Raw genomic sequence first — 14818 nt, forward strand, 5'->3', positions numbered from 1 at the left:
AAAGCTACCTTTTAGAGTTTCCTGATTCTGGACTCTTCTGCACAGGCGTTTGATCTTGTACGCTGTTATGCAGCAGGGACTGGTTAATGACAGGTGACAGGTTCTAACCTCATGTCTCAGCTAAGATTAAGTCAGTATTACTGGTTACAGCTAAAAGCTTTGTTAGATTTTGTTAAAATAGATCCAATTACTGGGGAAAAGGGAGTTAAAAAATAAATCAGCCTTCTTTTTTGTATTGCGGTTTTATTTTGCCATGTACAAGCTGGAAATATCTTTCAAAGCATACCTAAAGACATACCTAAAGATATCTCTTCCAGCACTTTCCATCTGCCTTTATCACTAAGTTCCTTAAGCTCTCTCCCTTGCTGTCCTCAATCCTTCCAAAACTGACTTATCTTATCTCTGGAAAGACTGTGAAAAACAAAACCTTAAAAATAAAACAGTAAAAATCATGTTGTACATTTAAGTCATTGAATACAGTCATGCCCTCAATTGCTGTCACTGTGTCCCTTCTCTTGTATTTGTGACCCAGTCTTCCACCTGTGACATTTGATATGGACTGCAGGCTTATTTTTACCTGTTGTGTGAGGGAATCAGGATGGTCTAGGTTCCAGTAAAGCAATTAATGAGATCAAAAGCATTGCAACTATGGAGGCTGACTGCCTGAGGGGTGACGTTCAAACAGGGGTTCCTCTAAAGTGTCAGTTTGCATGAACAAACATGAATCAAAAATATCTTGCCAATGCAGGCAAAGGAAAATGAATGCTAAACTCTTCCTCAAAGAGCTACAGCTAGCAAATTCCCAAGTCCTGTGCAGGCAGAATATAAGAATCCAGCAAAAATAAATGAGACATGCAAAATACATACAACCTCTATTTTTTTATATAGTCAAAGTTCTTCATTGATACTAGCAGCACACTGAAGTGTAAGCTGCACATCACAGTTTACCTGGCACTGCAGGACTGTGCTTAATTTTTCAGATTGATTAATTTACTTAATCTCTATAATATGAAATAGAACGTTTTAAACCAAACACAAATATAACATTCAATTAGAAAAGTCATGCAAGTAAGATTTTTCTCTTTCAAACTTGAAGAAAATTATAAGGATCATGGAAAGCATTTATGATGAAATGTCAGTAATATTAATTATGAAAGGAATATGCTGTTCATTGGGGTTATTATGTTAATTATAAAACATACTTCAAGGAAAAAGAAATAATTTTAGCATTTCCCCACTCATACTACTTCAAATTAAGTAATTCCCAATTTTCAGGTATATCCCAGAAGAGCAGGCAGGAGGATTTATGTGTTAAGACAGGCAGGTGTTTTAAAAATATCAATTAACATTGGGGTATAACACATATGATTATGGAATTTGGAACCTCCAGCCTTAAGTCAAATGTAAAATCAAGCCCAGGACTTGAATCCTTTTTCAATTCAAAGGACCCCTCTTCTTAGGTTTGGGAGGATAATGCTTTTAAGAAGGAATAAATAATTTCAAATTAAAAACTTTCAATAAAATCTTGTTTTTACAAACAAACAAACAAGTATAAAATTGGCAACACAATTTTATACTTCCAAGACAACATAATCAAACCAGTATGTGATCTATTCCACATCAAACCAAATTCCAGAATACCTACATTTTCACATTCCTCACACATGACAGTGCTAGTCAATTCACCAACAAAGATCCTATCTATGAAGTTCATCTTCACACCCTCTCTTCCATATGCTGAAAAAACATTGCCTTTTTTAAATGTGAAAAATAACAGATCCAATGCCACACTATAAGTACAAAAAAAATTCTTTCCAAGATATATTATGAAAGCACAATTTTTAAACATATTTAAAATGTTTAGAACACAATACAATAACTAGTTCATCATATACTGTTATCTCAACATTTAAAAATACTGTAGTGAGAAGGTTCCCTTTTATCCTTCCCTTCCCAACCTAATGTAACAGAATAATAAAACTGTATCTCTCAAGAAGAAGCCTTTTAAATAAAATCTGTTTCCCTTTGCATACATACTATTGTATTGCCTTGATATAGAGACTGGGGTAGCAGACAGACAGACCCTTTCTAAATGTTTTTTTCAACTATAAAACTCTAAAAAATTAACCAAAGCCTGTTCTAATACATCTCTGTGCCTTATCTTTTGCAGATTTGGGAAGGGTGACTTTCAAAACATCTTAATCACTGAGACTTTAATTAAAAAAAAGTCCCCCAAATTAGAACTACTGAATAAGCAAACACACACACAAAAAGATTAAAAACTGGTTTTGAACAAAAACATGCCTTTTCTTTGTAGTTGTATTTAGAGTGCTCAAAGTAACAGTCAAGTGACAGAAATCGGTTTGTTTATGGGAAGTGGCCTCTCTGAGTGACACAGTAATTACGACTGTATAACAAATATGAAGCAGGCTATTTTAGAAAAGAAAATTAAGTTCTATCTATCATTAAAAGATGCATTATTAATACCATGGAAGCCTTTATCCTGGATACAAAGATCCAAGTCAGCACATACTAAGCTGTCTATACTTTAGGTACACACTAGGCGGCACTAAAGTAACACAGAATAGAAGTCCGGTAACTACAGCACTTCGGGACTGCTGTTTGCAATAAGCAGTTCTAAAGAAAATGGTATTTAAAGACTTGTGCGGTTTTAAAAGTTTTCAGTAAAGAGTTGCATACCTTTGACTTTTCTTCTAGTTTCTTCATCTGCCGTCTTAGTAGTTGGGTTATTAAAGGCTTTTAAGATACCAGTTTGTATACGCTATAAGTAAAAAAAAGAATTAAGTATTCTAAGTGTAAGCATTCTAAAAACTAGTCAGATATTATTAGATATTATCTTGTATTATTTGCATAAAATAAGCATAATTTAATGTTGTAAAATTACTGTTGTTATTCACTAACAATGTCAAAATGACATGAGCTTAACTTTAGTAGGTAACCATTCAAAAAACTTCCTTCCCTTAAAAAGGGAACCATTGTAGGGCCCTTGATAGGTTATCAAGAAACCATGAAATTTTCAGTATACAAATACTGTCCATTTCTTCCACCACTGGAGAGAAAAAATATATGGAAGACTGGACTATTACTGATGACTAGGGCACAAAACACTTGAAGGCAGCTAAAGAACTTTTAATAGTCAGACTTCAATGACTGTGTTTGGGCAGTATTTTCATTACTTCTCTTTATTTTCTAACACTGCACATTCCAGAGTTATGTTAGAAAACCTTACAAGAGACAGAAAACTTCCAATGAATCCATGTAAATGTTATCAATATTTGCTCCAAAAATATCCTAAAAACTACATTTTTGAAAGAAGGATCAGAAAGAAGCAACTTCATAAACGATGGGCTGTAGCTGCCCCTCCAGATGGGCGGTACTTGCCCCTGCTCTTTCTCAGCTGCCCTGGGGTGGGGAGATGCTGTACTCCTGTGAGGTGTACCCTCGCAGCAGAACAGCACGTGCTGGTAAAAAAGCCCAATCTGACATGCTGCAGAGAGGAAAGCAGAAGGATGAATCAGGTCCCCTGACAGGGAACATTGTAGCATGCATGACCCATGCTTCCCCTTTTTCTGGCAAATGTACTGGCTATCTGATCCACAAACTCTAGGAACATGTACGAGTCTCCCGCATTGGTGTGCAAATGACATTTATAATTAAACATGTCACTGAAGTCACACTTAGAGCAAAGTACCGTTCTAAGAGACAAATGGTGATACCAAACTGTCTGCAAGCAACTCAAAAACTGTGTCCTAACAGGAAAGGATTAATAAATGGCTCTTGTTTCCAGGCAGCAAAGTACACTTTCAGGCCACAATGTTACAAAAGTGTGAGGATGACAGACAGCGTTGGAGGTTTGGTTTGCAGTTCAGGCACCCATCAGACCAGTCATACTCCGACCTTATGAGTATGTGACCTGGCTTGTGAATTAACTCCCGCTGCCCCAAGCTCAGCTTTGTTCATCTTAAAGCCAACAATATACTAAAAGGATTAATCAATAGGTAATTCATGAAGTTGAGCACCATAAATGGGTTTAGGGCCATAAGCAACCCTTTTGTTGGGATTAGCTCGTTGAACCATTTATTTAGGTCAAAGAAAGACATAGTCTTTGAATGGGCAGGGTGCTGTGGACAATGGCAGCAGACATTAATCAATTAGCAGCAGGGTTCAGCCACTTCAGGCCCTGGTGTGAAACCATCTCCAGCCCACATTGCTGGAAACGGCAGACGCTATGTCATCTTTATTGTCGTATTGCCAAGCTTTTAGCTTAAAAATCCACTTGTGTACATACACACTTTCTAACTAAACTTTCTAACTAAAAGTTCAGCACTGGTATCAGATACAAGACACAAAACCACACAGAAGAGGCAAAAGTATAATGTCATTTTTGGTTAGGTCCCATAACTACTGCCATGTTATGTATCACATGTATTTCTCATAAAAACACTTAGGGTTTAAAAACAATCCTGGCAGGTGTAGGGAAGCAAGGATGGCCACGTTCAGCTCTCACAGGTGGATGGCAAAGCAGTCAGTCACCTTTCAACAGCATTGTTCCCTCTTCCAAGAATGAGGTTTAAAAGTGGCTTGAAAGAGGAAGGTCAGTGTCTGTAAGCCGTTGCTGCAGCCAGAGCCCACGTGGTGGGCAGGCCATAGGGGCAGCTGCAAGGCTCCTGCCTATGTCCGGCCAGCACGGTGGCCAGTGCTCACCATGGGCCTTATATTTGCTGTTTTTGTGCCATCTACAGACCTGAAACACGGGATACTTTAAAGAAAAAGAGAGAGAGAGAAAGGGGGAGAGAGCTTTTCCTACTACTGTCTGTGGCAGAGCACCCCGAGTGCTTGCAGTAATGCATCATTAGGGCAGCTGTGGGGTTTAATTGCAGGGCAGGGTGGGACCCACCTCTCCCTGCCTGGTAATGGGGCAGCAGAAATACTGCCCAGAAGGTCACCATGAATTCTCACCATCTTCCATCACTCTTTTGAGGTAGCTACTGTAGCTGTCACTGCTCTCTAATAATAAATGGCAAAATTCAAAAGGCAAATATGACTGCAGGTTATCATAATGATGGCATGTCCACTGGTGAAGCAGGAGACTGACTTGAGGGGAAACACAAGCACCTACTGGAGAAGAAGCTTGGTTGTTGTAACAATCCTACTTTCTGTGAATCCTCTTTTGTCAAGTCAGTACAGTTTCCACCTTTTTTTATAAGAAAATCGAAAAATAAAACAATAAAGTTTCCTTCTGCTGCAAAAACGTGACAAGTGTTTTTTAACTGAAATTACCTGCTTCTGTTGTGTGCCCTGTTCAAGACATAATTTTCTAAAAATTTTCAGTGTCAAGGTTTAATTGTTTCTCCTTGCAGTTCAGTTCTGTTTATGATCAAGTATGCTCCTCACAAAATCACAAAATATGCTGAGTTGGAAGGGACACACAAGGATCATCGAGTCCAACCCTTAGCCTTGCACAGGATCACCCCCAAGAGTCACACTATGTGCCCAAGGGTATTGTCCAAACACTTCCCGAACTCTGTCAGGCTTTGTGCTGTGACCACTTCCCTGGGAAGCCTGTTCCAGTACCCAATCACCCTCTGGGTGAAGAACCTTCTTTTCTAATATCCAACCGAAACCTCCCCTGACACAACATCAGGCCATTCCCTTGGGTCCTGTCACTGGTCACCACAGAGAAGAGATCAGTGCCTGCCCCTCCTCTTCAACTCACGAGGAAGTTGTAACTGCAATGAGGTCTCCCCTCAGTCTCGTCTTCTCCAGGCTGAACAGACCAAGTGACTTCAGCCGCTCATCACACGGCTTCCCCTCAAGGCCCTTCACCATCTTCATTGCCCTCCTTTGGACACTCCCTAATTAAGCTTAATATCTTTCTTATATTGTGGTGCCCAAAACTGCACACAATATTCCAGGTGAGGCCTCACCAGTGCAGAGCAGAGCAGGACAATCCCCTCCCTCGATCGGCTGGCGATGCTTTGCCTGATGCCCCCCAGGATGCGGTTGGCCCATATATATTAGTATTCTGGTTGGACGGGGATTTGTTCAGTTCTACTCTAGTGCCCAAAATTGGGCTCAGACACAACTTTACATCTTATCTGTGAGATAATTCAACTCAGGATCATGACATTCATCAGGTTACTAATGAGAAGGAAGAGGAAGTATGCTGGTCAGTATGAGATTTAAGGCCTTCCCTCAGAGAAGGCTTAGAAAAGCCTATTTACCAAAATATCATCTGAAAAGAAGGGTCCAAGACTAAGTCAGGCAGATTAAATCTGATATGGTCCAAGACAGTTCAAACAAGCAAACACACACTTTCTTTCAACAATACAGGAGGCACAAGTAATGAAGGAAAAGAAACAACAAAACACACAAGGACATTTTCAATACAACAAACTGCTTCTATACTTAGCATACTTAGATGTAGATTTAAAGCAATGAAAAGCAGCACTTTATTTATAAAGCAAGGAGCTCTTCACACTTCCAAGAGATACAAGAAACTTTGCAAGATTTTTCTTTTTTTCTTTTCACAATTTGCAGTTAAAATTGTGAGCAGGCCCACAGCTAGGAGCTGCTAATTTTTGTTCCAAAGCTTTAAAATTCTGTCAGCTAAATCAGAGGTCCTATATATTTACTTTCTTGACTCCTCAGATGTCCTTTTTTTCATACTTTTCTTTTTTAAAATAAAGGCAAACAACTCAGATTCCTAAAAACTCAGATGCCTAAAGTTTTCACGTTCTACTTACCATACCCTTTCTACTGCTAACTGAAACTTCCATTCCAATCAACAATTTTAACAAATCACCATGAACATAATTAAATCATCCTTCAAAAAAAGTAATCATTTTTCTCAAGATAACAGAAATAGCCACTCTTATTTCATTAACTACATCTTTAAAACATTGGGAACATGAAGAACATTGAAGCAATGACTAGTAGTTCACCATAAAGTCAATTAAGTTCTTTAAAAGACACATGAAGACACTACCTTTGTCTCCTCAATCCTGATTGCATCCAACAGATAGTGCAGAAGCTCCTGGCTGTCCTGCTGCTGGAACCCCTTAAATCGAGGAGCCCTATGAAAGAAAGAGTAAAGAACTTAAAGTGGTCTTAGGAGGCAGAGAATCACAGAACATACTGAGTTGGAAGGGACCCACAAGGATCATCAAAGTCCAACTCCTGGCCTGGCACAGGACACCCCAAAAATCACACCATGTGCTTGAGAGCATTATCCAAAATGCTTCTTGAACTCTATCAAGCTTGGCACTGTGGCCACTTCCCTAGGGAGCCAGTTCCAGTGCCAAGACAATGTCTACATCAGTCTTGTTGGATGCCAGGGGCACAAATAGGTGCAATCCCTGCTAGACCTCATGGGACTTTAGGAAGCTCCTGGTGTGGCAGGCAGCAATTACACCAACAAGGCTGCACTGTAACCTGGGTCACATTTTGATCCTATTGGGTATGGCTTGACTAAAATACAGCTTTGCCAGTAGAGCCTCATCCATGCTAGCAGTCAGTCCTGACTGACTCTACACCAGAACTTCTGTACCACTAAACATTCCCAATGTCATGAAAGAGACAGAAAGACTGTCAAAGTGCTTAGCCTCCCTTGCTATCTCACCCTTTTCTCAATTGAGCAGAAATCTCAAATGTGCATAAAACAGTCCATGTACAGTAAACCATAAACAGCACAATAATCTCAACTGGGAAAAGATGATCTTGAAATGGAAGTCACAAGGCTATATGTCAAACAAACAAACAAAAACTGTGTGTCAGAATCCAAATGAGAATTTCTCAACTTAAACAAATATACAACCATCTCTTCTAAATGGTTCCACAGGCCATTAATGCAGTAAGCTGCAGCTTAGCAAACTGAGTGAATGGTCAGTGTGTTAAGATGGTAAATATCATCACACTATATATGGATTTCAAATACTATTAAGGAAACTTAAGAGAAAATTATAACAGTATGATATCCTGATATACATATCCTGATACATGTAATTTACACTGTATTCAATTACTCTTTTATTTATGCTAAATTTTTTCAACTAATGTTATATATATTAGCGATAAATGCTCTAAACCAAGGATCTCCATTTTAAGAACATTTCTGATTAGAAAAAACAGGGTTTGGTGTTGGGGTTTTTTTTAGGGTAGGAAGAGTTAAGCACTCCTATGCTATCAGGTAAGAGTTACTCTTACAGTTCTTTCACAGAACTTTTATAAGGACCTTTTAGCATCATAAGTTATCAATTCACACAATATCACACAAACTCCTATCCTAACAAACCGCAATACTTCACACATCTGAAATTCATATTAAAACATGCAATATTACCAGAAGCAAACAAAACACAGTTTCATACCTAAAATGAAAAAAGCCCAAAAATAATGAGTTGTTTTGATTGAGACAATAAATTTGAATCCAGATTCCAAAACTATCAGGTTTGTGAAGACAGGTAATAAATTGGCTACACATTGTCTGAACTCTACTCAAAGCTGCTTTGGGGAATTGTATACCCATCTGGTTTTAACAGCAAAAAACCCTGAGATGACAGATGTTCAAATTTCATAAATATTCAGCACTAATTTAAAGGAACCTTCTTTACTCACCCATCAAAACAATCAAGTATATCAAGTATTTTGCTCCCACTGTACATTGAATAGAAAAACATTACAAATTTTAGCTTCTTTGCAATGCCTGAGTGCACCAAAAAAACCAAGTTATCTGGACAACTCATGCAATCGTAGACTCATAGAATGGTTTGGGTTGAAAGGGACCGTGAAAGATCATGAACAATCCATGCTGTTACTGTGATGTAATATCACTACATTCATTTACTGGCTACTCATGTTAAACAGAAATCTGAATCTGGAAGATACAGAGGATTCAACAGCTGCAACAGCTTCTTTCAGAAAAAAAATAGTGTACTTCCTAACTTTTCATCTCTAGAAATCAAAAGTCACAAAGAAAAGGGTCTACACGCCTTAGAAAATACATACCTGGTGTCACCCTTGTCCTCTCCGACTACACTGTCCTCCCAGCTGCCATCCTCTGTGGTGTCTGGCACCAGCAGAGATGAGCCAACTTAGGAGTCAGCCCAAGGACACAGAAGGGACACTGGCACCAGCCAAGTTTGTACCATTGCACTTTACTATCCAGAACAAACAAAAACTGAAGGCTCCATAGAAAGGAGATTCTTTTCTAGCCTTTTGGATCACCAGCAGCATCCACACAATCCTCATAAGCCAAAAAAGGAAAAACATCTGTTTCAGACTACACTCCCATTTACACTGGTGATCTTTTAGCCAACTGCAACAGTTGCATCTGTTCATGAGACAGCCATTCAGTAGTATCAATCACTGCTATTCAAAAACTGTTGATTCCTTTTTTTATAGGAATCTAACTATACTCTAAATATAATATTTTCCAGGCATAGATTTATGAGTACATGGATAGATCCTTAAGGCGTTGTCCTTACTAAGATAACCACCGCTAGAAGGCTCCTGATAAACAATTTTCATCTCCAGCTTCTTGCAACCCCAAATGAAACTGTATAAATATCCACTATTAACATATCTCTATTCACATTAACTACAGCATGTTACTCAGGATTGTAATGGGTGGGTTTGTGCATTTCCAGTAAGGCCATCAAATGGCAGCTGTGACTCTTGTTGCAGACTGAGAGGAGCATATGCAGGCATAACCACATGCACCCCTTACAAAACTTAGCACAGGAGACAACTGGCTTAGTAGAGCTCAAACAGCAATTTTATCAAACTGGCAGAGCAGCCAGAAAAAACAACCACTTACTTCAATTTTATTAAACAAACTTTGAGCCAGTTTTCATTTTCATTGTGTGCTCCAGCTAACCAGTACATCAAGCTGTAAACACGTATCTGCATTTTCCCCTGGCACAATGATCTCACTTGCCCAGCCATGCTCTTCAACTGTTCTAGGGTTCTTGAAGATGAGGCTTCTGTCTCACTCATACCTAAAACTCCTTGGGTTTGCCTTGGAAGTTTGTGCTTATGGACAGGAGAAATTAAAGGAGATCAGAGAACGCGTCAGATGTGCAACGTGCCTACAACAGTAAAATGTGAAGATGTGCAAGATGTCAGGATGCCAAGTTAGGACACAGCAGACTTGGGCTACAGGCAGGATAGTGATACAATGCTCTCAGTTTTTAACTGCTCGCTGGAGGACCTTTGGGGTGTAACTGGAGAAGGACTCAAGGTGACAAGGCAGATCTCTAAGGTCAGTACCTAAAATTAAATGGAATAAATCTGGACCTGCATATGCAAAACAATATGTTCACATTTACAAATAGGATACTTTCACATTTGTACTTTCTGTCTACTTTTTGACACGAGGTTGACAATACTCCTAGTTAAAAATTATTTAATGATGCTGCCGTACTGTGAGGCTTACTATAAAATCTGGAATCAGCAGAGTGGGTGATTTTTTTAAGCATTCTTTTCAAAGTGAATTTTTTTCAATGAGCAGGGCAACCTAAAAAATAATTTCAAATTTTAAAAATTTCAACACTCTTTTTAAAAATATTTTGTTTAATATAATTAAAATGCAATATCTTCTTCTATTAAAATCAAATATTTCCAATCAATTTTATTATAAATCCCAAATACTTTTTGAAAAGCACTGAACCTTTATTTTGGCTCCAATAAAACAGTCAATATACATTAAAAAAAATTACATACATAGCTGCATGCATGTTTCCATGTATGCACAGTTTCACTTTTCAATTTCCTAAAACAGTTTTCTCTCACTGAATGTCCAGAAACCTGAAATAAGCTTATTTTTTTAACCCAGATGCCAAAATCAGTTCGATTCTGAGAAATCTAGTTAGTTAGCCTTTTGGGTAAGGTGGCGCAGGTCAGTGTAAAATTTATCTTTTTCGGCAGGGTCAGCTTGGAGAGTTGGGGCATATATACGAAAGACAACAACGTGTTGCTTGTTGTGTAGTGGAAGGTGTAGGGAGATAATGCAGTCAGAGTGACCTGTCGGCAGATTTTCAAGTTTAGGAACAATAGAGTTTTTGATCATGAAGCCGACTCCTGAGAGATGTTTTTCGGTTCTGGGCTTACCTGACCAAAAGAGTGTGTAACCGGCACCATGTTCTCTGAGGCTGCCTTCCTCGTGAAGTCACAAGTATTGAGGCCATGTTGCTGAGAACACAGCTGCGTTGGGCAGGACACATCTCAAGGATGAAGGACCACCGCCTCCCTAAGATCTTGATTTATGGTGAACTTGACACCGGCTGCGGCAAGAGAGGAGCCCCAAAGAGAAGACACAAGGACTCCCTGAAACAACATCTCAGCCTTGGCCATATTGATCAACATAACTGGTCTACTCTGGCCTCAAATCGGGAGGCCTGGAGACACACCATCTATAACGCTGCTGATGCCTTTGAGAAAGCACACAGGATCACCCTTGAGGAGAAAACAAAATGCAGAAAGAATCGTGCCTTGCAGAATATACCACCTAAGGAGTCTTTCTGCTGTGCCTTTTGCAACCGGACGTGCCTGTCTCGTATTGGCCTTTTTAGCCACCAACGCGCTTGCAACAAACGTGGGTAGAGCCCTTCCCAAATCTTCATTCGCGAAGCCTGGCCATGATGATGAGTTAGTTAGCCAAAGTATTACCATTAATTTATCAGGAATGTCTTGTTTTCTTGAGGCAGTGAGAATCAATGAGTATATTCAGCCTATCTCCTCCAGTACAGATACATTAATAGCTTCAGTATATAGCAAGAAAACCTTGCACATACACATCCTGGATCCTGGTTCAAATAGGGATTTTTATTATTTTTTGGCCACAAAAGCAGGACCTCTGCAAGAAGCACTATAGTAAAAAGGAACAAAAATTAATAATTACTTGACAAAGAAGCAAACAAAAACTCCATCACTGTTACAAGAGGTTTCTTTTCACTGTAAACACACCTCAAAGCTAAATCTTCAATGTAAATCAGGAGGAAGTGCCACAGATACTTTTTGTTACTGCTTACAGTTTGCAGTGTAGCCTCCCACTGATGAGCATACAATAATCACTTCAGATGAAAACTAATTTACTAATTTATATTTCAGAGTAAAATAGTTTACCTGCAGTTTTAATAGCTTAAACTAAGAGGGGAGAAAATTAACTCAGCATCTATGAGTACAAGATTATTTAGGCTTCTCTGTGTCTGTATTAAATCTATGTGCCTAAATTTTAATGGAAACAAAGATGATGGGAATGTAACAGCTACCACTTTAAAAGTGCAGTGGCAAGGAAAGTGACTTGTAAAGACTCTACATAAGGTTTGAGTCATTTACTTGAACTGACAAACGATGTTATTGTTAACACTGCTTAACATATAGTGAATCTGTCATTCATGTACATAGCATGCTATGTAATGTTCCATATAATTCCATCTCATGTTCTGTAGAAAAATATTTGAGATTAGTGCATTTGTTTTGGGGGGGGAAGCCACAAAAGGAAACCAAAAAACAATAAAAAAGAGGGAATTTCACAGCTCACAATGCATTTACTGGAAGCTTCCTACATTTATAAACCAGTATTAGAGAAAAAAAAAGGAATTAATCCATGCTGATACACAGAAATCTGACAACTAAAAGATGTGTGCTCTCGTCTCCTTGAAAATATGCTTCAAGCAAGATCCTTGGCAAAAGTGGGGGACTTGGAGATGGTTGGTTGAGTTGACCGCTCACAGATGTGCTGACATATGGAAGCCAGTGCCAATGCGATACAACCTGTTGTACAGTGTCAGCAGGATAATGACAGAACAGGTTGAACTCCTGCTAATGGCCATAAGTGGTGAAGGACAACTGTGACATCTACATGCATACTACTTATCTAGCCTCTCGTTGCTCATCTGGAGACCAGTTGTAATTGCTTGACTGTCAGTTAAAGAAATACTTTTCCTGATAATTCCTAGAATGCTGTAATAACAAAAACTACATAATAACATAATTTTTCAAAGAAAAAAAACTCAATAGTTTTAATTCGTATATTATATTAATTTGAAGGAAATTAAGCTGTGCTTCAAAAGCAGAACCAGGATACAATTACAGTCATTCAGTCATACTGCACAGAGCTGACACACTTTCACTGTCTCTAATATCATCCAAAATCATCCTTTCAAGAATTACTATCTCTGTGTAGAAGATAGCCTAATACCTTGGAAAATTTTAGAAAAAACACTAAGTGCTTGGACTCAGAAACAGAGCATACTATTTGATTTTTTTCCAGTAGTGCAACACACAGAAGAACCCTTTAATAATGCAGTACATACACTACAGAGTTCTGCGTGGTAGGAGGTGCTTAGCAGGAAAAACTCCAAGCAAACATGGGCTTGTCCCCACATGTAAGTAACAGATAACACCAGGCACAACTGTACCATCTGGAGGGCATGGATAGACAGCTCTTAGCTCTCCTTTGGACATGCTGGCCAATTTATTTAATCTTTTTTGTCTCACCTTCCCCCAAAACAGAAAATGAGGCACCATCACTTCCTTGCAATGCACCAGATCTCTGGTACCAGAGCAAAAAGCACTTGTTAGAAGGAGCTCTGAATGGACATAACAGCTCACATGTTACCGTGAGCTATTTCCAACTTAACCATCAGAAGGAAAACACATCTCTTTTTAGGAAGTAATGGAAATACCTGTCTGGGGAAACTTCTTCCTACTAGCTGGTAGGCAAGTGAAGGACTTTATGCACAAGATCATCCTTATAAAAAAAAAAAAAAAGTTTTCTCTTTATATGGATGTCTTAATTCTTCTTTCTTCCTTTAAGTCCTGCTAAGATTTTCAGCAACATTCTGTGATAGCAAGTTCCACAGATCAGCCCTATGAAATGTTAAAAAAAAACAAACCTTTTTTAATCTCAGGCTCTAAGTCTGTTGCCTTTCAGTTTCACAGACAGCTACTTGAACTCTAATGAGGTCAGTTAAAGAAGCACAGCTAATTTATTTTCTACCATTTACTGTCTTCTCTTGCTGTCATGCCTTGTTTTCATGTTCTCTCCTCCCAGTATTCAAGTCCCTAGTGACATCAAGGCTTCCTATTTTTCTTACCTCTCCCTAAATTCTGGTTAATATGAACATTGCACTGAGAATACACCTCCAATGTACCTAATGAAATCATTCGTTTTCTCCTTCATTTGATCTACAAGCTTTGCTTACGTAGCTCACCAATACCACACACATTGCAAATACTTGTGTTCTCCACAATGCTGCACAGGTCTTCCCCCTGAGTAGAGGAAGTGAACACAAAACTCAGGAACATGTGCAGATGATTTCTGCCAATGCATACTCTTACATGCAATTCGTCTACTTTGCGCTCAAAAACTTCATCCACCCAGCTTTGTTAACTTGTTCCTAATATCATGAAAACTCTGATGAAGTTTTCTGAAAAAAAAAAGACATGCAGTCTCTCAACTGCTGCTGCACAGAGAAGAAGATGTAATCTCCTCTGTCAGAGCTCCTGAACATGCCGCAGCATTGTCAGCAAGGGACAAGGAGGGCTTGACAGGGACACAAAATAATTCTTAACAATTGGTCAAGGAAACATCAACTGTGTGTTCTGCTGTTATTATTTTTCAATGGTAAAAGTCAAATGGGAAAAATAAGCAAGCTGAAAATCTTTTCTAAAAAGATATTTTCCCTACAGCAATATTATTTTAAAAGAAAAGGCTCAAAGACTTGTAATTAATGAGAAAAATCCTGCCTCCTTCACCCCTTATATCTTGTACATTACCTTAGTTTTCCTTAGC

At 38.7% G+C, this 14818-nt stretch overlaps 1 protein-coding gene across 2 annotated transcripts in view; it reads right to left on the minus strand.

The window, feature by feature from the left end:
* USP45 (ubiquitin specific peptidase 45) overlaps window positions 1-14818 on the minus strand; it is a 51977-nt gene that overhangs the window by 9057 nt on the left and 28102 nt on the right. For both annotated transcript variants that reach the window (XM_017818691.1, XM_017818690.1), the window contains 3 exons: window positions 7010-7097; window positions 2701-2782; window positions 1646-1737 (listed from right to left, as the gene is read on the minus strand). In XM_017818691.1, the coding sequence (XP_017674180.1) occupies window positions 1646-1737; window positions 2701-2782; window positions 7010-7097 (262 nt within the window). The remainder of the gene's footprint in view (window positions 1-1645; window positions 1738-2700; window positions 2783-7009; window positions 7098-14818) is intronic.

Source organism: Lepidothrix coronata, unplaced genomic scaffold, assembly GCF_001604755.1.
Source record: "Lepidothrix coronata isolate B3197 unplaced genomic scaffold, Lepidothrix_coronata-1.0 Scaffold70, whole genome shotgun sequence".
Lineage (NCBI taxonomy): Eukaryota > Metazoa > Chordata > Aves > Passeriformes > Pipridae > Lepidothrix > Lepidothrix coronata.